This window comes from Coturnix japonica, chromosome 7 (genome assembly GCF_001577835.2).
Source record: "Coturnix japonica isolate 7356 chromosome 7, Coturnix japonica 2.1, whole genome shotgun sequence".
NCBI classification, from domain to species: Eukaryota; Metazoa; Chordata; class Aves; order Galliformes; family Phasianidae; genus Coturnix; species Coturnix japonica.
Window position 1 is genome coordinate 28,332,155 of NC_029522.1, and position 21,206 is coordinate 28,353,360.

The window sequence follows — 21,206 nt, forward strand, 5'->3', positions numbered from 1 at the left end:
ATGTTGCTGAATGGACTTAAAAATTTTTTTTGGAGTATTCAATCACTCACTAAAATAAATAGTGCAAAAGCAAGTTGTGACTTCCTTATGGCTTTTAGTATGATTAATGGAGCAGTTTGTCCTGTGTAGTGCCTGAAGGTCTTTTCTTCTTGAGCACTCAGACAGCACAGTCTGCAAAGGGATGAGCTGTTGCAAGTAGAGGCATGCCTCATATTCCTGATCCTGAGATGCTCATCCAAATCCTAAAGACTGGTCAAAGAGTTGGTGGTTGGTAATGCATTTATGGAGCAAATACTTGCTTTGCGTCCTAAGCCAGAGCTGAGCTTCTGCAGGGACCGGAGCCAACTGAAGTCTTCGGTGCCCTGCAGAAGTGGACCTCAGCTCTTCTGTGAGCTCCTTGCTGGGGGTGTCAAACCTCATTAAAGATAATTAAACCACATAGTCAAGCACAAGCTTAGCTCAGTCTGGGTCATCTGCTTCACAGACAAGATAAGTGTAATGCAGTGAGTAGAGAACTGACAGAGCAGATCAGGCTGTACACATGTATGATTCAAAAGCTGGAGGTAACTATTCTGCGAATGTACAGACAATAAATATCTGTGAAATCTACCTTGAATTCTGATACCAAACACGGGTGATGGAGGTGCCTTTGCACCATTCCTGTAGCTGTGGCCTCTTGTGTGTTTCCAACAGCAGAAACTGAGAAACAACAGCAGCAACCTCTTCCCTTCAGCTTCTTCTTTATCTTCCAGTTGGCTATAAATACTACTAATGGTAGTATCAATAGAGAAGCCATTATCAATGTACCCACTCACAGGTGGTACTTCACAGATGAGTATCATGCAGCTTTCCTTCCCAAATGTTGACAGGCTGCAATACTTTTGAAACCACCATGAGTTTCTCTTTGGTATTTGTGAGAATAGGATTAAGCCTCAAATTAGACACAGGAAACCAAAGGGTGATTGTAAACAAGCTGTGGGAATATGAGGTAGTAAACGCTGGTTCTGCTTCCGTTTGCCAAACAAATAATTGCCCACTTTTTGGTAAAGCCAAACTGTAGAACTTAAATGCATGCTGCTCAGAAATAATTCACAGTAAATCAGCTGTGTGTGCTGTTACTGGCCCTGCTTTTCTCCTGTTCACTCAGAATAACATTCTGCTTTTCTGGCTTTCTTAGAGAGCGTGTGAAGGGCCCTCTGAAGTACCATAAACAATTTCAAAGGGAAACTTAATTTAAATATCATCCAGATCAAAATTTAGTGTTGCTTGATGTCTGCTTTCACATGTTTCTTGACTCAAGCGACACTGCTAACATTTTTATTCTGTCCTTTTCTTCCAGTAACTTGGTTTGCTGTGATGTATTTTAATAGATGGTGCCTTTTTCTTGCCCAGGTTTTATTTTATGGAACAATGCATTTAAACACGATGCGGTGCTGCTGTGGATGTGGTGCTGACATCTAACATGGTTCTGGTACACAGCAGCCGAAGGCGAACATATTGATTTTTATAAATGATGATGAGTAAAGTAGATCTCTTCCCTGCCTGCACTGAGCCTGCAGAGACATGTAACACGTTTTGCCTGTTGCAGCTGTGGTTCTGTGCAGCATCTGCTCTGGATGCTGGCTGGGGCCTGAGACTGACTTTGTGTTACATAGCAAGCTTCCTCATACCAGTTGCTGCACTGTTATGGAAAGGTGTATAGTACTGGGTTAATGCATGGCGTTCCTAGGATTAAAGCTTATAGCAACATATTGTATAAAGATGATTCCCCTCAGGATGTATTTCCTTTATTGAGCCAAGTGAACGCCAGGGGAACTTGTACTTTTCTAAGTAAACATTTTCCAGTTTGATATAATTTCTCTCCTACGGGTGTGTAAGATAGTATAAAAGCAACTAAACCTATGCCTTGTCTCTTAGGTAAGTGACCTTGTCAGATAAATGATGGCACTTAACTTGAGATACCCAGGGTTCAACACACACTGCCATGTAGATATCCACAAGTAATTATTTCTTATTTCCAGTTTTCAGCACACATAACATTTAATGCTGCAGAGCAGAGGAGACAGACTTGAGGCTAATTCACTGCAAAAGTAAGGAAAAAATCATTACGAAATTAAAGGAAGAGCTAGGATAACTTCTTTCTATTCTGGAGTTTATGTTGGAAGCAAAATGAATTTAGATGTGTGGAGTTTCTGTTCCGCATAGGCAGTAAAAAATAAGGTATTTAGAGAGGAAAGACAGGTGGAGTTTTTCTGCTCCTTGAGCGGCAATGGAGCACCTAGGTAATGTTTATAGAGTGAGGAAATAAACCACAGAGCTTTAAGAGATCCACTGCAGTGATTGCACCCAAGAGACAGTTCAACAGAAGTTCTTAGGCAAAATTTCTTTCATGATTTTTTTTCACAGTATAGGAGGGAAGAGATAGGATAAATGAGGCAAACACCGTCTGACCATTGTGAATGCAGTGATTTTAAATGGTTTGGATAACCCACTGTGGGGAAATAAGATGTAAATAAAAACATAATGGTTGTTAGTTCTTCTTTAAAGGAAAATCGTGTTTTTTATTCAGTGATCTTCCCATTTACATTTTGTTAGAAAGTTGTTAAGCAGGGAGTATAAAAGGAAATTACGTCTTTAATTAAAGTAGCTTGATGAATACTTCAGGGTTTCCAAGCCCCTCCAAATAAGCTCAGATCTTTAACTCAGAGCTGTGGCTGCCATGTCCCAGCTCCAGCTCGTGCCTATGGGGCTCAGCAGTGAGCTGCCTGCCCTGGGTGTCCCTTGTACTGTCCCCTGCAAACCCCACAGCCACAGCTTTCCTGCTTTCTCTAAGAGCCTATTCCACTGCTAACCAGTCCCAAGAGCTCTCAGAGCTACATGCTAACATCCAGCCTAATTTTACGAGCTGCACATCGCTGCTGGTTGCAGCATCCCTGGATGTGCTTCCTGTTCTGGAGTAAGCAGCATCACATCCTTTGGTCTTTTCTTGTTCTCCTGCTTACAAGTGCATTGGTATCTGAATTCCATTGCTGCAGCCCTCTCTCTCCATGTGCCAGCAGCAGAATGGATGCTCTCCTGGTGCACCACAGCTCTTATCTTTTTTCTCAGCTAGGAGGGCTTTTTCCACCTCCTAATGTATCTAATTCTACAATGGCTGAATGCACAGTTATGTGGATGAGAGCTTTTATCATCACTTCTGTTACAAACTTCCTCGGTCCAGAGGATTAGAATTCGGAAAGGAAGAAGTCTTAAAATTGGTTTAAATGGGTTTAAAAATGGAATTCAGTGGGTAAGAACGAGGGAATAGCATTGTACAGCTAAGAAAACCCACTGAGATGTGTCAGGAGCATTTTCAGGTGAGTGTGCTTTTAATTTTCACTTGCCAGATTTTTTTGGGAAACCCTGATTGGAGAGACATTCATGACAGTGGTACCCAAGATGGTAACTAAATGGCTGAAATACAAATGGGATGCTTCACTGCAAAGCCTGCTCTCCTTCCTGGTCAGGGAGTTGGCAATTATGGCTTGCATCTGTTTTGCATGGGTGTGCTCTTATTACTGAATCCTTTTCCCTATTTTTAACTGCCTCTCAAATCCCCATCTATTGAGAAGCGAGGCAGAAGATTTATCCGTAGCACAATCTTATGCCTTCCATTGCATAAGGGCTTTTTTCCAGTTTTCTTTTTAATTGGAGCCAGGATTCTAATTGAATCATTTTGAGTGAAAACATTCCTGGATATAAATGGACAGCAAAGGAGAAGGAAATGGAATTGCTGTAACTTTAATGAGTGCATTCAGTTTTATTATTTCAAAAGTAGTAACATAATTGCTTTTTCCATTCAGTAGCTGAAGAAGTTTTCACCAATAATAAATAGGATTTTAATGGAAATGGCAGAAGTGGTTATGGACGGTAATAGCCATTAGGGTGTTTGCAGTTTTCAAATTAGATGCACATAATTGGTCATAAAAGGGAGATTTCATTTGTTAAAAATCTCTGGAAACATATTGAATGGATGGTGGTAGAAATGATGCTTCCGTAGGAATTATTTTCTTGTCATATTTAATAATCAGGATTTAGTCAAGTATTTAACTGCATTGCATAAACAAATGACTTATTTGGGAAACGTAGAAAACTGTTTAAACACTGTGTTCAGAAATATCAGTGACTGCATCGCGCGGCAGAAGATTGGTAATTGCATCCATACCAGCCGAATAGTCTTCCCCAGTAATTGCTTTATTTGTTTTTCGAAAAAGAGCATTTTTATTGATGGAAGATGAGCTTGTAACCATGCTTAACCCCCAGAGCACCCCCAAATCCACTCCTACCTGCTGACTGACATCCCTTCTCTCTGCAGGCCAGATGGTGCGTGGGCGCACGGTGCTGTTGAAGGCCACGGCCGAGGGTCGGCCCTGCCCGGCACAGCTCAGCCAGCACCGCAGCTGCCCGGTGAAGCCCTGCTACAGCTGGCACCTCGGGCCCTGGTCACCATGCAGACTCCAGGTACAGCTCGCAGCCATCTAGGGGTAACCATAGATCCTCCTTGTTGGGTCGGAGGTGTTTGTTTCTCTTGCAGTTGTTGGAGAAGCCATAAGATGTATGTTAAGCAGGGGAAACTCGGGGATGTAAACCTGTGCACATGGCTTCTCAGCTGGCAGCAGCGATTTATAGCAATATAGGTTCAAGTCGTGTGAGCTTATAGATGTATTAAAGGAGATTTATGGAGTGAATGTGCTTGAGCAAGCATAGTTGTGGTGACCTATAATTTAGTTATATAAAGCAACTCTAACGAGAAAATAGCTTGTTCTCTTCTTCTAAGAGCAGTTTTTTTCCTGCACGTTCTTTAGTGCAATAGTGTAAAGAGTGTGGGCTCCTTCTTGCTCTTTTTAACAGCTGGAGAATGGTTGGAGTCTGCTAGCAGCAGGGCACTGCCCATGCCCTCCACACTGCGGTCATTCTCCCACTGCCATTGGCCATTGTCAGCCTTGAACTGATATTTATTTCCCCTAAGCTTTTTCTTCTCTCCTTAGCTGTCTCTTGACATTTCCTGTATTCAAATAGATTAGTTGGTGACTCAAATCAGGCAGGTGTGAGTTTTCCAGACACAATGAAAACCGCTCAGGCTGCTGAGAGCCCTGTTTGCTGAGATTCAGGTGGAGAATTGCTCTGTCTCATCCTGTGTCACAAAACCTATGCGCAGGCCCCTGCCTAACTTTCTGTATTGCCAAATGTAGGGAATGGAAGCCAAAAGTGGAAGTCGAGACACACTCTTTGTGTTTTCTGATCAGCTTTTTACTGCAGCATGCATGGCTTGAGTTCTTGCTCCATCTCTGGCTGCAGCTGATGGACCTGTAGCGAATGCCAGAATTTACCTGGGTTTTTGGAACTAAAATTTGATTACAGCCTTTACACAGCTCAGGATCACAGAACCAGAAATACACTTTAGGGTCACCTTTCTTCTTCATTCCTGTGCTGAACAACTCATTGCAGATAAGGATGTGAATTCAGCCTTTGTATGTGCTGCACTCAGTATTTATTTATGTATAATGCCCTTAGCTGATATTCTGTCCAGCAAAGGAAAGCAAATTCTGCTAAGCATTAGGGATGAGAGATTCAAGCAGAGGAGCTAACAGGGCTGATAAAAGAATTAGTAGAGAAGCTGAATTAAGGCCCCACATATTCCAGAAAAATAACACTTCCAGAACCCTGCTATATTTCAGCTCAGAGCAAGTAATCACAGCCTTTGCTTAGCCAGATATCATCCTGCACTTGCAGTGAGATAGAGCTTGCTTTTCTCCTTAAATTACTGTGTTGTAGTTTCTGCCCCCTTTGCTTTGTTTTGGAGAGGAGCCATTTTTTTTCCATGTTCAGGTCTCTTTAATGAGGTGCTTAGGAATTAAATGTAGTTCATAAATACAAGGTGATTTATTCCTGTGCTTTTCTGGAAAAGAAGCTTAAGTGTACTTTCCAAAGAAAGCTTTCAGAAGTCGTGTTTTCAAGGATGCTTTGTAGAAGAGGGTAAATACATCCCATGGTAAGACTGAAATGCATATCATGAAATTGTCCTCCTGGAGTAATGCAAACAGGACAACTAATTATAAGGCTAAAGTATTTCTTCCTTGTATTATGAGATAACTGAGACTGCATTTCTTAATTGCAGAAGGACCATTTTATGCTAAATTGACTTTGTGTGAATAATTAGAGGTGTGTGCGTGTTGAGGAGTACAGCCACTAAGTGTTTTGAAGTGCTTGCTTTCACAGTCTGTAAGTCAGTGCACTGCTCCCCGGGCAATTCCCCACATCATGAGTACCCCCCTGCCAGTGTGGGCATTTCTGCTGCACTCAGAGGGATGTGGAACTTGGAAAATGGGCAGTACACAGAATCTTAAGGGGATGCATTACATCAGTCTTTTTCCAATGGGAGCTGAGATGTTTCACACTGATTAGTAAAAAAAAAATAAATAATAATTAGAAAATAGAAATTAGTAGTGGGTGACGGTGTTCGTAATTTTTCCATTAAAGGAATACAAGCCAAGTAACTGGATATTACCAAGAAGTAGTTGCCTAATGCTGATAAGAAGACTGAGAACCCCTTCTTGATATTTAAAGTGTTTTAAAAGGTGGTCCCTTAAATGTACTCAGACAGTGCTTTCTCATTAAGGAAGATTTTTACCTGATGCAATGCTCATGAACCTGTGAAAGTATTGGCCAGTCAGCTCTTTACCTAAGATGATTGTGAGTACACATGAACCCCAGAAAAAGCTAAAAAGGGAGAACAAAAAGGCATGTTTCCACAAGGGATTGCACTGGGACTGTGAGCCTGTGTGCTGTAGGTGGCTGCTATGTGGGCAGGCCTCAGCTCACACCTCCCCAGGAAGAGTGCTTACAATATAGATTTGGTCCCCCAAAGTTTTGAATATTCGATCACTTCCTCAGCAGCGCTCCTCTGATTTGCAGCTACTCACTGAGTCTTCATTGTGCCGCTGCTGCAGCAAATTTCCACTGATTCCACACCTATTAATTCGGTCTTCAAATGTATAATTTTGGAGACATGAATAATTTTTAGGATGATAAGGAAGTTAATGCATTGCTCCTGCATTGCTCATGACCTTGCCAAAAACATCAAAAAAGCCCGCTGTCATTTTCCTCTGTAAATGACAGTACGACGCCTTATCTTTTGAATGTGTTCAGTTCATTGTGAAAATGCATTTCTGGTCTTGAGTGAAAGCAAGCAAATGGAAGGCACTATTAAAAAGCTAACATGTTTGTTTGGAGTTTGGTTTAGAGTCCTTTTTTTATCCTAAACAAATGTACTGTCAATATTGCCTGATAGAAGAATGAAAAATGTTGCTTTCAGGTGCACTAACTTTTATAGTAGAAACTACCAAAAAAAAGAAAAAGGCATTCTTTTTGTGGTATTTATATTCATGTCTCTGCCACTATATGACTATTCATACATCGTTGTGTCGACAAATACTTGCATATTTAAGTCTCATTTATAAAGGAACAATTATCTTTTTTAAAGTTTTTTTGTCCTTCCCAGTAATCTTCAGTAATTCCTTGATCCACTCCTTGAGCTGTGCACAGACTGCAGTTTGATTAGTGCCCATTTCCCCAGAGAATTTTCTCCACATCGCATTCTGTTTCCACCAGCAATTTCCAAGAACTCTAACCCAATTGACAGCTGCGTGAGTTATTCACACACCATTAATCTTAGGCTGCAATAGAGGTTTCAGTGGTGAAACGGTGATTTAGAACAGTAAGTTACATACCGACTAAAATGAAACACGGTGTTAAAAAACTTGAGATCCGGCTGTATATGGTAGATCTACACTAATACTTCTCTAAGATGCTTTTGATAAGCAACTACTCTCAGTCCAACTATTTATGCCCCTATTTCCATTTCATTGTGTGTCAGCAACAGAAGAGGTCTGGAGAAAATGAAAAAGGTGCCGTGTGTTTACAGGAGAGATATTCTTGAGATTCCTGCTATCAAACACGCTGCCGAATAAATGTACTTGGTAGGAGCCATTCTGTTTCACAGATGAAGTCCATTATTTTAAAAGAATCTACTGCCAAGTGATTCAAAGTAGCATTTCCCTTGGTTATATAAAAGCAATGTTTCATCCTTCTTCTTGAGCTTTATCTACTGAATTTTGCAAAGTGCCATTTCCACAAGGTTTGAGACATACGTTCGTAAAGCATAGCACAGGTTTAAGTTGTGTACCTCAGACATCATCGCAGCTCTGTTTTTCAGAGAAAAAATGAAACAATTCCAGCCTCTGGAAATAGCCTCTGGGCATCAATTCTCACAGCATCTTCAGCACTTGATCATCAGGTTAGCCAAATGACATTGATTTTGCTGGTAGAGGAAGTCTTCAGCAAGTAGTTTGGTACATGGCAGACTATCTCAGGGCTGGGCAGAAGAGCATGGAATGGCTTACGTTGAACCTCCCTATTGCTTGTTCACACCAGGGTCAGTGCTAACAGATTGTGGCTGGCTTCAGGTAGCATTTCAGTAAGGCAGGTGATCTGTGTCCACTTCAGAACCTATAACTCCCTGCACATTTAAGAAATTACACAACATGTTAATCTTTGCAGCCTAATTAAAAGCACCGATGGGTTTTTGCTGTTTGAGTTTAAATCATTTAAGTGCTTATATTGGGCTGTATCATCAGAGGAGGTGAACGAAAATGCTACTTCCTTTTTGAATGCGTTCTACCCTTGGCCTCTTCAGGGAAGCCAAAAAACTCGGTGTCTGTTGAACTGGGCATTCCTTAAGGATCAGTGAATTCTCAAGCTCTAACTGAAGACATGAAGAGCTCACTCCAAAGGCTGCGTTCAGCATTTACAGTACCCATCTCTTCTCCTAGGAGCTTTACTACCTGGGCAGAGATCAGCATTCCTAAAGCTGTGCTCTTCACATTTGTTTTTTTTCCATTGCTGTGCTAGGGAAAGCACCTGCCTGAGCTCTGCTCCATCTGCTTAGTGACTCCTTTCTTCCCACATCTCCCACGTGTGGAGAGGAAATGATTTACATGCTCTTCTCCCCACTTGGTCTGCAACACACTTTTCCATGTTCCGTTGCCTCTGAGCTTCTGTAGAGCTGTGTACAGAGTTGATCTCCATCTGCTTTCTCATAACTGAGGGTACTGTTGCAGCCCAGAAACTGGATTTATATCTTTGAATTCTTTTTATGCAGATTCAAGTGTATTTCTTCTGCCGTCTGCTAGCAGCAGCAATGGGTGTCTCTTTCCTTTCTGTCATTTCCTAGGGTGGACAGTGTGGAGATGGATTGCAAGTCCGCAACCTCACGTGCGTAGTGCATGATGCATCTGTTTCTGCTACATCCAAACCAGTAGAAAATGCATTATGTGGTGAGCTACCTTTGAAGGAGAGTGTGCTGCAGTTACCATGCTCTGTGCCTTGCCCAGGTAAAGTCTTTTGAAAGTCACACTACGTTTCTGTCTGTAATAGCTTTCTGAGACTGAGTTGCTTGCATAGCTGAACACTGTCAGCTGCTACAGTAAGAATTTGTACTTCAGCAGATCAGGTAAATGCTCAGTCTGCTGTTTCTAGATCACCTGAAAAAGACTTTCTTTTCGGAGAAAATGAGATTTCTCATGAAGCAGAAAATCTGTATAATGCATACCATTGGGTGATAAACTGGGGTTATTTCACTGTTAAAGCCGTTGTACTCAGCTTGTCCTTAATCCTTTAAGGCTGATTCCTTTTGCAAACCAACGGCTTATTCTCTCTGCATGCAGGTGACTGCCACCTGACTGAGTGGTCAGAGTGGAGCTCCTGTGAGCTAACATGCATCGATGGCAGGAGCTTTGAAACAACAGGACGGCAGGCTCGCTCCAGGGCGCTCATACGTCAACCTGCTGAAAACACAGAGAGCTGCTCTGGACAAGTGGTGGAAACACGGCCATGCTCAGGTAGCCTTGCCAGGGTTTGTCCTGCTCAAGAACTTATTCTGGTTTTATTGAAAAGTGAAGGCTGAGTGGTATTGATGTTGCAGGAGGGAGGTGTTACGAGTACCTGTGGAAAACCGGCCTTTGGCGAGACAATGTGCGCACGGTGTGGTGTCAGCGCTCAGATGGAATAAATGTCACAGGTATGTCCAAAAGCACACATGGCTGGAAAGTCTTCTTCCAGGTTTTTTTTCTTCTGCACCACTTGTTTGGAGGGCAGTTAGAGAGCTTTCCTTCCTGATTCCCCAGGAGTAGTGAGGTCCTGGAACAGGCTGCCCAGGGTGGTTGTGGATGCCCCGTCCTTGGAGGTGTTCAAGGCCAGGTTGGATGGGGCACTGGGCAACCTGATCTAGTAATTGTGGAAGTTTGGTGGCCCTGCCAGGCAGGGGGGTTGGAACTACATGATCCTTGAGGTCCCTTCCAACCCAGGTCATTCTATGATTCAGTTCAGAGCTGTGTGTAGGAAGGAAAGGTGGGCGCTCAGCAGCCTTGCTGTCAGGTCACCATGGCACATGTCATTGCACGAGGACATTTGGGTGAAGTACCCCAACTGATTATTGGGCTACATGATCTTAGTGGTCTTTTCCAACCTTAATGATTCTATGATTTTATGACTGCTGAGTTGGTCACAGGAAGAAATGGGTACACCTGTACTAACAGGCCTGCCTAGGCCTTTCTGTAACTGTGGAGAGAAAATCACATGCAATGGAAAAGAGCCCAGCTTCTGTAATGCTTCTTCTATTCAATAGACAGGAATCTCAGATCACTCAGGCTGTGAGATTCCTGCTGGTGCTGTGACCTACAAATTCTTCCTGCACAGGATGAAAACTGAAATTCATGGTCAGCACTTTGAAGCTGTACAGGAGGTTGGCAAAGGTAATAGGGCTTGCACATCCACGGGATCTATCTCGGTATGCACAGGAGGAATGAAGAGAGAGCAGGAATGAAAATGTTATCTAGTTCTATTTATAATGAGTAGTTAAGATAATATACAAAAGTTTTATGTGCGAAGGTTGCCAAGTAGCTAAGAACTCATTAACACTTTTTTATTCCTATAGAAGCACAGAGTTTCCCAAGTGAGAATGGGCTAAGGTGTTACGTGGATTATGTCTTCTTATGTAGATAAGACATTAATGAGGACACAGAAGATCTGCATCTAATTCCTGATTCTGTCCCCAACTTCCTATGTGGCCTGAGGCAAATTGCTTAAGTCTGTGTATCTCTTTTCTCTATTAATAAGATGGGTATGATAATAATTCCCTGCCTTGTTAAAGTAAATTAATTAATACGACTCCTACAGATATAATGCTAATGTGTTCAGTGGTCTACTACTTAGCTATTTAAAATAAGCAAGCAAGCACATCTTGCAGTGCAGTGATCCAAGTCAAAAGTATTGTAAAACATACCCTGTTCTCTTTCATTTGAAAAGCACTCTTCTGTTTTGAAAGTGACTTCTTTTCCAGGAGGGTGTGCTCTTCAGACCAAACCTGCTGAAGTTCAGCACTGCAGCCCAGCATGCAGAAAACCCTTCTCCTACTGCACCCAGGTACTTTGCTGCTGTGGAATGTGGCTGAGGAGTGAATGTTGCAAAATCTTTTTCATGACCTTTGTATGTTAAATGCATTCTAGGAGCTAAGAGGTAGTTTAGCATGCCCATGATACCACCTCGAGGCAGTTGTAGGAATTTCAGTCTGAAAGCTTCATAACTCTGCAGATGAGTAGAGGTGTGTAAGTGTAAGTGTTATAATTCTGGTTTTGCTTCATGGGGAGGGTTTGAAACCTTCTGGTTTAACTTTCACTGAATGCTGTTTTACTGCCACATAGCAAGTGGACCATTTAAAACTTTAGTAAGAGAGGAGACAAAAGCATATTTGCTCTCCAGCTCCTCCATGGACTCAGGAGGTCTCTGTGAGTGCAAGGAAACTGTAGCAGCCTGATCCCACTACCTCCACATTAACCCCTGAAGCAAAGCCAAAACTGAGCCACTTGCTGAAATAGTGACCATCTGCAGCACGCACTGAATCTGTGAGTCCCTGTCTCCTCTTTGCCACTGAGGTTGCAAATGGCCCTTCCTGAAGGTACTGAAGTCCAGATAGAGAGCTTCCAAAAATGCTTTCTCCTCGTCCTCCTTGTCAGTACTGTGACAGAACATAAAACATTAAGGCAGCCAGATACAGCTAAAGGTGTAGATATTTCTATTTCAAAAATAGCTTCCAGAGCTTCCAGTCTCATCTGAGTGTCTTGTGGGATGAATTACCACTGGGTGTGAGCTCATATTAGGGTTATTACGAGCACCTACAGGAGCATCATGTGATGGGTAGATGTGCATTTCTTTGCTGTAAAAACTGCTGAGGCATCCTTCACCTTTTGCACCAAAAACTCATGATTGTGTCTGTCAACAAGTGGGGTGCTGTGGCAAAAACCCTGAGGTGTCAGGAGTTACATTTTTATCACAGATACTGTAAATCAGTTTTCTGATCGTGCAGAGCATATCAGACCTCCACATGGGCATTGTAATTATAGGATAATTAGAAAAGAAATGCAATCTAAGAAAGCTGTATTAAATTAGACATCCAGAAAGTGGAGGATCTGTTTAGTGAACCGCCACATTCTAAGCTTCTGGAAGAAAGTTCCTACACTGGTCCAACATAGCAGATATTTGGTCAGAAGAGCAATACTTCCTTATAGGCAGCCCTGTGAATTACTAGAGCAGAAATACATTGGAATAGAGAGTTGGGTCTGAATTGGGATTGTTTCTTCGTTATTTTTTTCTAATGCCCAGCAGGGTCACTGCTAATTTTTTTATTGACGAGTTGGATCAGGCCACAGATGCCTATGATTAAGCCTGTTGGGATGAGAATGTTTCCATATCGAGCTTCTCTGTAATTACTCTTTCAACCAATTCCCCAAGTATATTATGGCTGTTTGAGCTGAAATGGGTTTGCAGCACCAGTTCCTGTCCTGTTTGGTTTGGTGGCAGTGAACTCGCTAATTACACGTGCACAAAGTACTGTGCCATTTCTTGATAGTTTACATACAGTTTGTGCTGTCCTGTGAGAAGATGCTAATGTTTTAATATTGAATTCCCTTTTATCACCTAGAGAGGAGTCTGCGGTTGTGAGGGAGGATATACAGAAATAATGAGATCAAATGGTTTGCTGGATTACTGCATGAAGGTACCAGGTTTAGAAGATAAGAAAGCTGATGTTAAGACTATCGCTGGAAAAAATAAACCCATCAACTCCAAAATGCATGACATTTTCAAAGGATGGTCTATTCAACCTTTTAATCCAGGTGAGAAACTTAAATATGAATGGAATAAATTTTCTTTACAATGATACTGTGGAAGAGAGATACAAGCTTTGTAGATCATAACATCAGAGATTGCATCTGGAGCTCAGAGCGGCCTCGCATTTCTAACTCGCATGTCATCTTCCATTCCTTTGTGACTGTACAGAGTAATCACAGTCTCTTATGTTGAGAGATAGCAAGGAGAATGGAGCGACAATATTTTGCAAAAGTATATTTAAATGCACTTTGGGGGAATTCTTGGAACGATTATCTGTGATGTTTCAGTAAGTAATGCATTTGGACCAGGGAAGGCATCAGTAGCACTTCAGAAGATTCTGAGCAGAAAGTGCTTAAGACTTCATTAAAGACAACTTGAGTTGTTTCTTGACGTATTTCGAAAGTGTATAAAAAAAAAAATACAGTAGGAAGTATAAAGTTTGCAGTTTCAAGTGTTGAAGTCAAGACACTGAAAGAACAAAAACAAGCCAGAAGCAGGCAGGCTGCTGTGCCCAAGCAGTGAGTCCTGAGTGCATCTTTGGCTTCTTTGTCATCATTCCCAGCTGGAACAGGCACACCTACCTGCCTTCTAACAGGACTTGTACCATAGTTATAACAGCTGGTCACCAATTTCACTATGTCTGATATTAATTTATGCATATTAAATTTAAGACATGAAAATATAGCTTGAAAATGAGAGACAAAAGTATCAGATGATTCAAGTTTTACTGAAATACGTCAGTTGCCTCCATATACTGCAAGTCCCATCTTCCCTTTCTTCTGCTCTCTGACTTTGCCTTTGTTTCCTATTAGCTTGTAATGAACATGAGATTTTAGAAAACATGCAATTTAAGGTTCTGTTGGGGGATTCCGGGAGCTATAATTCTGCCTGATATATGTGATCTCACGTTGAATGTTATATTTACATATTTGATTTGCATATGGTAGCTAACCTTTGTGTTGACAGTCTCAGAGCTAATAGAGCTTGCTCCACAGCCTTCTGAAGTTGGCTGGTTTTTGACCAAACTCATCATCCAGAAATGCACACAGTTCACCAGCTGTTTGAGTCACAGGTTTGGGGTTAATTGCCTTTTTGTCAGCAACCGTGGCCCTCCGTGGGCTGTTTTCCTTAGGTGTCAGATCTTCAACTGATACCTTTATGAGGTTAGAAAAAGGGAGAGAGGTGTAGGTGGATGCTGCAGTCCTGTTTTAATCAGCATTACAGGCTGCAGAGCTTCCTTCTGGTGGGCTTGACCTCAGCGCAGCATTTGTGAGCCTGTTCTCCACCAAAGACGAAAGAAAGAGACAGGGACTAAGGAGCATCAACAGAACATGGTGTTATGTAATATTAGGAGTATAAACGTTACAGCAACAATATCTGGCAAATAAATAAACATGCTACATGTGCTAAGTGTATCATCAACCTATCCAGTAGGTTCTCCTCAGTCTGTTTGTGCCCTTCAGACCCAGCTCAAGGCTGGTGCTCTTCACACTGTTCCCCTTTGTCATGCCTCTTGACAAAATATGTAATTACTGCCCTAAAACAGGCTCTGAGGCTTACTCATCTGGGAGATTGCAGTAATTAGTGCTAGCAGAGCCAGGAGACCACTGCTACCTACCAGTTATGCTCTTGATAGCAAAACTGTGGTGAGTGCTCCCTGTATGGATGGCATTTATCATCCTTCAGTGCTATAGTCCTTGACATTTGTGTATGTCTAAGGACTTGTATCTGTCACTAGAAGTATATGTGCCTTTCTCTAGTTAATTTGTGGTTTTCCTTCCTAGTTACGGTTTGGAACACAAATTTTATAATGATTTAATGGGTCTGATGTTTTTGTTCTTTCAAATGCACTGCAGGAGTACACAGAACTGATTTCAAATCAGGCTATTTTTCCATTCTTTGCCACTCTCTGGGAGGCCAGAGTTCAACACAGGAACTTTTTAAATGGTATTTTTTAAATTATTGGTTGGCGCGGTCCAGTGCCTTTGTGTTGCAGCTGGAAAGCCTGCCTGCCTTCATAGCAGACCTGGTGGGGTGCCATGTGCTGGCTGTGACAATCCCTTTGCAGCACTGCTAAATGTTTCTTGGCCGTAAATTTCATACCTGAACATCAGGAGAAGAACTAAAACCCAACCTGATGAACAGAGCTTTTCTCATGGGGAAGATAGGCTGCAAGTGATTAGAAAAGAGGAGAAAGTCTGTGAGTGATATCAGACTTCCCACAAAGCCCGGAGGGAAAAGAAACCCGCAACCAAAACCAGAAAGAAAAAAAAGGGATCAGATGAAATATGTTTCCTTTTGAAAAAAAAAAATGATCATTCAAACATAAAATGTATAATAGGTTCCATGTCTGTCCCATGCAATAAGTCCCCATTTGCATGAGTGAGCTTGAAATGGACCTGGCCAGCCTATGTCTGTGGTTATGTAGAGGGCTCATATTTCTGCCTCCAGTGTGGATTAATAACTCTGTTGATATGAATCAGCTCCGACTGCTGCTGCGTGGAGAAAATACCACCATGTCTGTCCACCAGGAATTCTTTACAACCAGAAATGAGCAAGAAGCAGAAATATTGATCTTTTAAAAATGATTATTATTAATGCAGAGCTTTAGTTCAAAACCTGTCCCAGTAAGATGTATTGAGACTTCCTATCAGAAGGAAGTGTTTCACAACACTCGAGATGAAATGTGTGTGGAGGGGTTCTTGCATGGATTGCAGAGCGAGTCCCATGCCAGTGCCTGGGGACAGACCAAGCAGCCCTGTCAGCAGCCCTATCTCACTTTTGGAAGTTTGTTATGTTTCCTGTGGCACAGCTTCATTCCTCTTACTATTACAAAGCCTATCCTTGTTCTTCCTCTAAGCTGAATTTATTCCCACTTGTTGCCCAGGCACTTCGCAGCTCTAAGCAGCTGGTTCTCTTTGGCATGCTGATGTCTACCCCAAGTGACCCACAACAACAGACTGGCTGTGGGTTATGAAATAGTGCTGCTCTGGGAAGCTGACACAAAGGTTTCCTTTCAGCTTTCATCGAAAAGCTTCTAAAGTCCTTACCAAAGTTAAGACTGTGTTCAAAAAATTGATTTTTACAGGAATATCTTTCCTATCAAAAACATTTTTGATAGATTTTTCCCAGCAATTCATTATTGTGTTTCCCATCCGTGATGCTATGAATTCTGCTTGTGTATTTCCTCCTTAATTGTCCTCTTAAGAAGAATTTGTTTACTTTAGAATAAAACGTTGTTGTTTTTTTTTCTTTCTCTATCTTTTTTCCAATCTTTTAACAGATGGTAAGCTGAAGATGTGGGTGTATGGAGTCTCAGCTAGCGGGTTCCTCATCATAGTTCTCCTGATTTTTACATCCTTCCTGATGTGGTGAGTGTGGCATGGGGTTCGGGGCTTTGTTTGCTCACTTGTTTTTAGGATTTAATCCTTAAGGCATTAAGGAAGAATGGAACTTGGATTAGAAACCTACCTTCATTTGGCCCATACCTCAGAGCAATGTAAAACTTCACATTGCAGATGCTAACCTACATGACTGTGAAGACGTGTGGTGGTCATGCAGGGAAATAAATCCTTTTGATTATCAGTAGACCTATATATTCATAATTCTGCTGGGATGGGGAATGGATTCTTATTGTTTATTGTATTCTTAAAAAAAAAAAATAGTTAAAAAGCTGAGAAAAAGGCAAGGAAACCAATTGGATCTAAGAGCACCTTCCTATTCAAAGAAGGCCCAAATAGAACAGAGTCATTCAGCTGGAAAATGGTGTTTGATGTGAGAATACAATAGAGAACTATGAAATGGAGTGAATGGAGTTGGAAAAGGGCCCAGGGAATCTTTATCTCATGCAGTATAAGAAGTGGGAGGCATCAGATGAAGTGTTTAAAATAAACAAAAGGTCTTTATTTCCACACTGTGCATTACCACCTTGTGAGCTTACTGCTGTCAAGGCTGTGTGAGCCAGAAAAATGAATGGAGTAAAAGATGACAGAACAGTTGATGGGAGAGTGGCTTTCTTGGTGTTAATCATGGTTTTCTGGATGTATGTATTAGCTCAGGAAATCCCTAAATAGGTTTTTGCAGTGAATACCTCAGGAGGAGACACGTCTTGTGCCCAAAGCTGCTGTTACTAGCCACTGTTAGAAATAGGGTGCTGTGCATGCCAAAGCTCTGATCTGCACCAGCGCGTCTCATGGAGGGCTTCATGATGACAGAGTCCAACCACATCCTGACAACAACATTACCCCATTTCACACAGAATTTATTCTCTCCCATTATTTCTCTCATTCTCTCTTCAATTAAAAGCAGTGTTTGGGCAATGCATTGGAGCTGCAGCTTTTTTGAAGTCATATAGCTACTGATTCTCTGCGATCACTCAGTGGAACATACTGAGTGTTTCTGAAACAGCATTACATGCTTCTCCATCACTTGAATGCTTGAAGTGAGGAAGTGTATTTCTCAGTAATAACTACTGTTGTTTCAAGAAAAAGAATAGGAATCTCCCAGGCCTAGCCAGTTCATGTTTCAGTTTTTCCGTGAGGTGTTCTTTGTTTTATCATCTGTGAGAAGACACCAGAGACAAATGTGTTTGATTTCCTCTCCAGATGATAAGCACAACAGGCTGCACACTGAGCTGCCCTTCCTTAGCAGGCTGTGTGTCCACACCACCCATGGAATAACACAGAAGTAGCTCCAAGTAGGCCGGCTTTCTTGGAAGAAGCCTCCATTCTGCCACATCACCTGGTTGCAAACTGGAATAGCCAGTGTGGGAAGCTGATTTTTATGCTGGAGTTTGTGGGGTTTTTTTATGTTGATGCATTTGAGCTTCACACAGTATTAACATTTTCTGCCTCCTGAAATACTTCTATTTTTCTTGCAGCAAAAAAAGCAAGCAGCATCAAAGCACTCCTCCACAACAGAAGCCTCTAACCTTAGCCTACGATGGAGACATTGACATGTAATGTAGTAAAGAAATCCAAACGTAGACATCGACTGCCTTAACCGCTTTCTTTTTTGTAACTCTCAGACTTCTCAGTTTTTTGAGGAATCTCCTGATGTGTGATAACCGGGCAGAACAGAAATACTGCAAGCTTAAAATTTTGCCACCTGAATAAAAATAACGGAGTCAAAGTCTTGGACCTTGCAAAACTTTCCTGAAGAAACTGGAAAATGCATCTCTTCCTGTTGAGCAATGGGAATTATAATAAGAAAGTCTGCCAACATCAGATGGAATCGGTCCAAAAAGCAAACAACACACACACAAAAAAAGGCATGACAATCTGGAGGAAAATGTGACATTTACCGTAAATGACAAGTTTGACACAGCATCATTATGCACTATATTAGTGCAGGGTTCTTTATTCTTCACATATTTCAACAATGAGTTTTCTAGTGTTTACATTTCGTTTGAAGACTTTAAAACTGGATCACGTATTGTGAGAAATGCAAAGAGTAGTGAGTCGGAGTGTCTGAAGTTATCTGGTTTTTTCAAGTTTCTTCCTTCTTATCCTGTTTTCTAGTCTGGAATATGATTTTGCTTCATTTCCACCTACAGGACAGAATAAGGATTGCTAAGAAGAAGCCGAGGAGGTGCTTTCAGAACTGAAAGTGTTTTTTAAAGAGTTGAGTAGACAGATGAGTGCTCTGACGAATGGCTAAAGGGCCTGATTGTTCAAAAAGTGTTTTAAATTAAACAAAAGCATGTAGATACATTACGGCCAGTTTAAATTGTTATTCCGTTCAATTAATACAAACTCTGCTTTTGTATTTAAATTTTCTTATCTGAACTATTTATAAATTCTTTTTTTGAATTTAATTACCTGACCTCATTTAATATACATCAAACACAAATACGGTTTGTAGCAGGCCTTGCTTTTTTAAATGTTTCAAAACCACTGAAAAGTTAAGTGTTGTAAACATCTGGGAGTATTTGAAGAGGGTACGTGTTTATAATAGTATGTGTTGCAAGTGAGGAAGTGCCATCTTGTGGTATTGACTTGTATTTATAAGCAAATAAAATGCTAAAGAGAGTGCGAAAGTTGCTTCTGGTATGTTGAATTAAATGTGTATAAACAACATTCATTATTAGTCTTTCACTGTGTCTGAGACTGAATGCTGATTTCAAACATTTCTGGCATGTTTAATGCTGTAGTGATTAGCTGAAGAAATGGTGTAGACAAGCACAAGTTGAGAGAGTAATTGCAGATCTGGAGAACGCTTGGGCCTATTTTTAGCTCAATGCTACTTCTTTGGAGAATAATTAGATAGAAGGGAAGAAAAGAATTATTAGCAGCTCTTGTCAATGTGCAGTTGCTGAGCAGGGCTTTATGACAAGAGAAGAGCATCACGAGGCTGAAGGCGATGCTCGTGGTGTCACAGCACTGCTAAGGTTCAGAGTTTGAACGCTATGATTTCACTGAAGTTACGGCTCTGCAAATAGGTTTACTTCCCAGGCAGGGCAGGAGGTCGCAGAATCAAGCCATGGTGGTGCTGTGGCTGCAAAGCAAGGTCAGAAACTCTCTTTCCTCTTCCACAGAAACAAATATGGATGGAATCAAGAGTGAACGCTATCTCAGTCAGTTGCAGAGAACCCAGCTTCCTGCCAGGGGTGTTTGGCTGCTCCTACTTTCTGCCTTGGAGTTGTAAGTGATCGTGGTGCAAGCTGTGGGGTCTGGTTGTTCTCAGCAACATTAAGGGCCTATATATTTTTTATTATTGCTATTATTATTATTATTATTTTCTTTTTTTTTTTTTTTNTTTTTTTTTTTTTTTTTTTTTTTTTTTTCAGTGCCCAGTACTGAACCTTTGAGTGGCGTATGAGTTACAAGAGGAATGACAGTCTGGTGCTGCTAGGAAGAGTGCTGCCAGACCGTAACATAGTGTATCTGTGGGATATGATGTAAGGAGAATGGTAGCTTGTTAAAGAAAGGTGATGGAATAAACTCAATTAAGAGAGCTGCTCAAATAGGCATTGGGGTGGGTAAGTTGGTGTAATAATACTAAAACGTGGCAACTGCAACATGTGGCCACTGCCCTCAATATCAATGTGAATCTCAGCCCAAACTGAGATGCTTTCTTCTTTCCCTGGGCGAGCCCAAGCAATGAAAGCACAGAAGTTGTGCTTTGCCTGAAGAACTGCCCGTATATGCTGCTACATGTGTCAGCTGCACACGTGGGCCCCATCTGGGATATTTGCATGCATAGATACCACATCCAGATGTCACTGTGCCTAAATACTTGGAACATCTGGGCTTTTGTGTGCAGGAACACCAGAGGGACTGAGAGCCTGATATTGCTGTTAGCAGGGCCGGATCCCAGCTCTGCTCCTCTCTCCTCCAGCAGCCACACAAGAAGCACCACTGAGTGTTTTAGCTTTGGATGCCATGGCCAATAGCAAAGACAATGATTTTATTTGCTCTAGAAATAAATAGTGTAAGAATTCTGACTAGCCAAATAGATAAAGGCAAGTAAATTAGGTTGTGCTTGTCTTTGTATGGCTCTAAGAGTAGCCTAATTGCATAGTTTTCTTTGCTAAAGTACACTTATATTCACTCAGTTGAGCGTTTCCATTTTGGATTAGTCCTCATAAGAATGATTGTTAGGGATCAGGTCATTTGCTTTCCTCATGGCATAGCTGGTTTCTTGAAAGTCTGCTTTTTTCCTAAATACATAGCCTAATTTGCACTTACAAATGGAATAAGAGATGTAGTGTAATGTCAGGGCTTGATTTCCGTTGAGAAGCAGTAATGCAGGAAGAAATGGTACAACTTGGGGCCTTTTGAAGCATGGCTTGGAATGCCTGATGTATTAGTGTGCCTCAGGACAGGTTTAACATGTGCCTGGTTTAAATGTAATGTAAATGAAGTAACTTCCATGTCTCACAGCTGGGACACGCTCCTGTCCTGGGAAGGAGCTTGATTTATGTTATCTCTATGAGGATGACT

The 21,206-nt window shown here is 41.5% G+C and overlaps 1 protein-coding gene across 5 annotated transcripts in view; it reads left to right on the forward strand.

The window, feature by feature from the left end:
• The window catches only part of THSD7B (thrombospondin type 1 domain containing 7B), a 461,190-nt gene extending 441,890 nt beyond the window's left edge, over positions 1–19,300 (forward strand). For 4 of the 5 annotated variants that reach the window (XM_015869059.1, XM_015869058.2, XM_032445654.1 and 1 more), the window contains 8 exons: positions 4,355–4,500; positions 9,272–9,431; positions 9,765–9,938; positions 10,022–10,117; positions 11,423–11,520; positions 13,076–13,268; positions 16,547–16,634; positions 18,143–19,300. In XM_015869059.1, the coding sequence (XP_015724545.1) occupies positions 4,355–4,500; positions 9,272–9,431; positions 9,765–9,938; positions 10,022–10,117; positions 11,423–11,520; positions 13,076–13,268; positions 16,547–16,634; positions 18,143–18,224 (1,037 nt within the window). In that variant the 3' untranslated portion in view covers positions 18,225–19,300. The remainder of the gene's footprint in view (positions 1–4,354; positions 4,501–9,271; positions 9,432–9,764; positions 9,939–10,021; positions 10,118–11,422; positions 11,521–13,075; positions 13,269–16,546; positions 16,635–18,142) is intronic. The other variant, XM_015869061.1, reaches the window with a different exon arrangement.
• Positions 19,301–21,206: the final 1,906 nt, after the last annotated feature.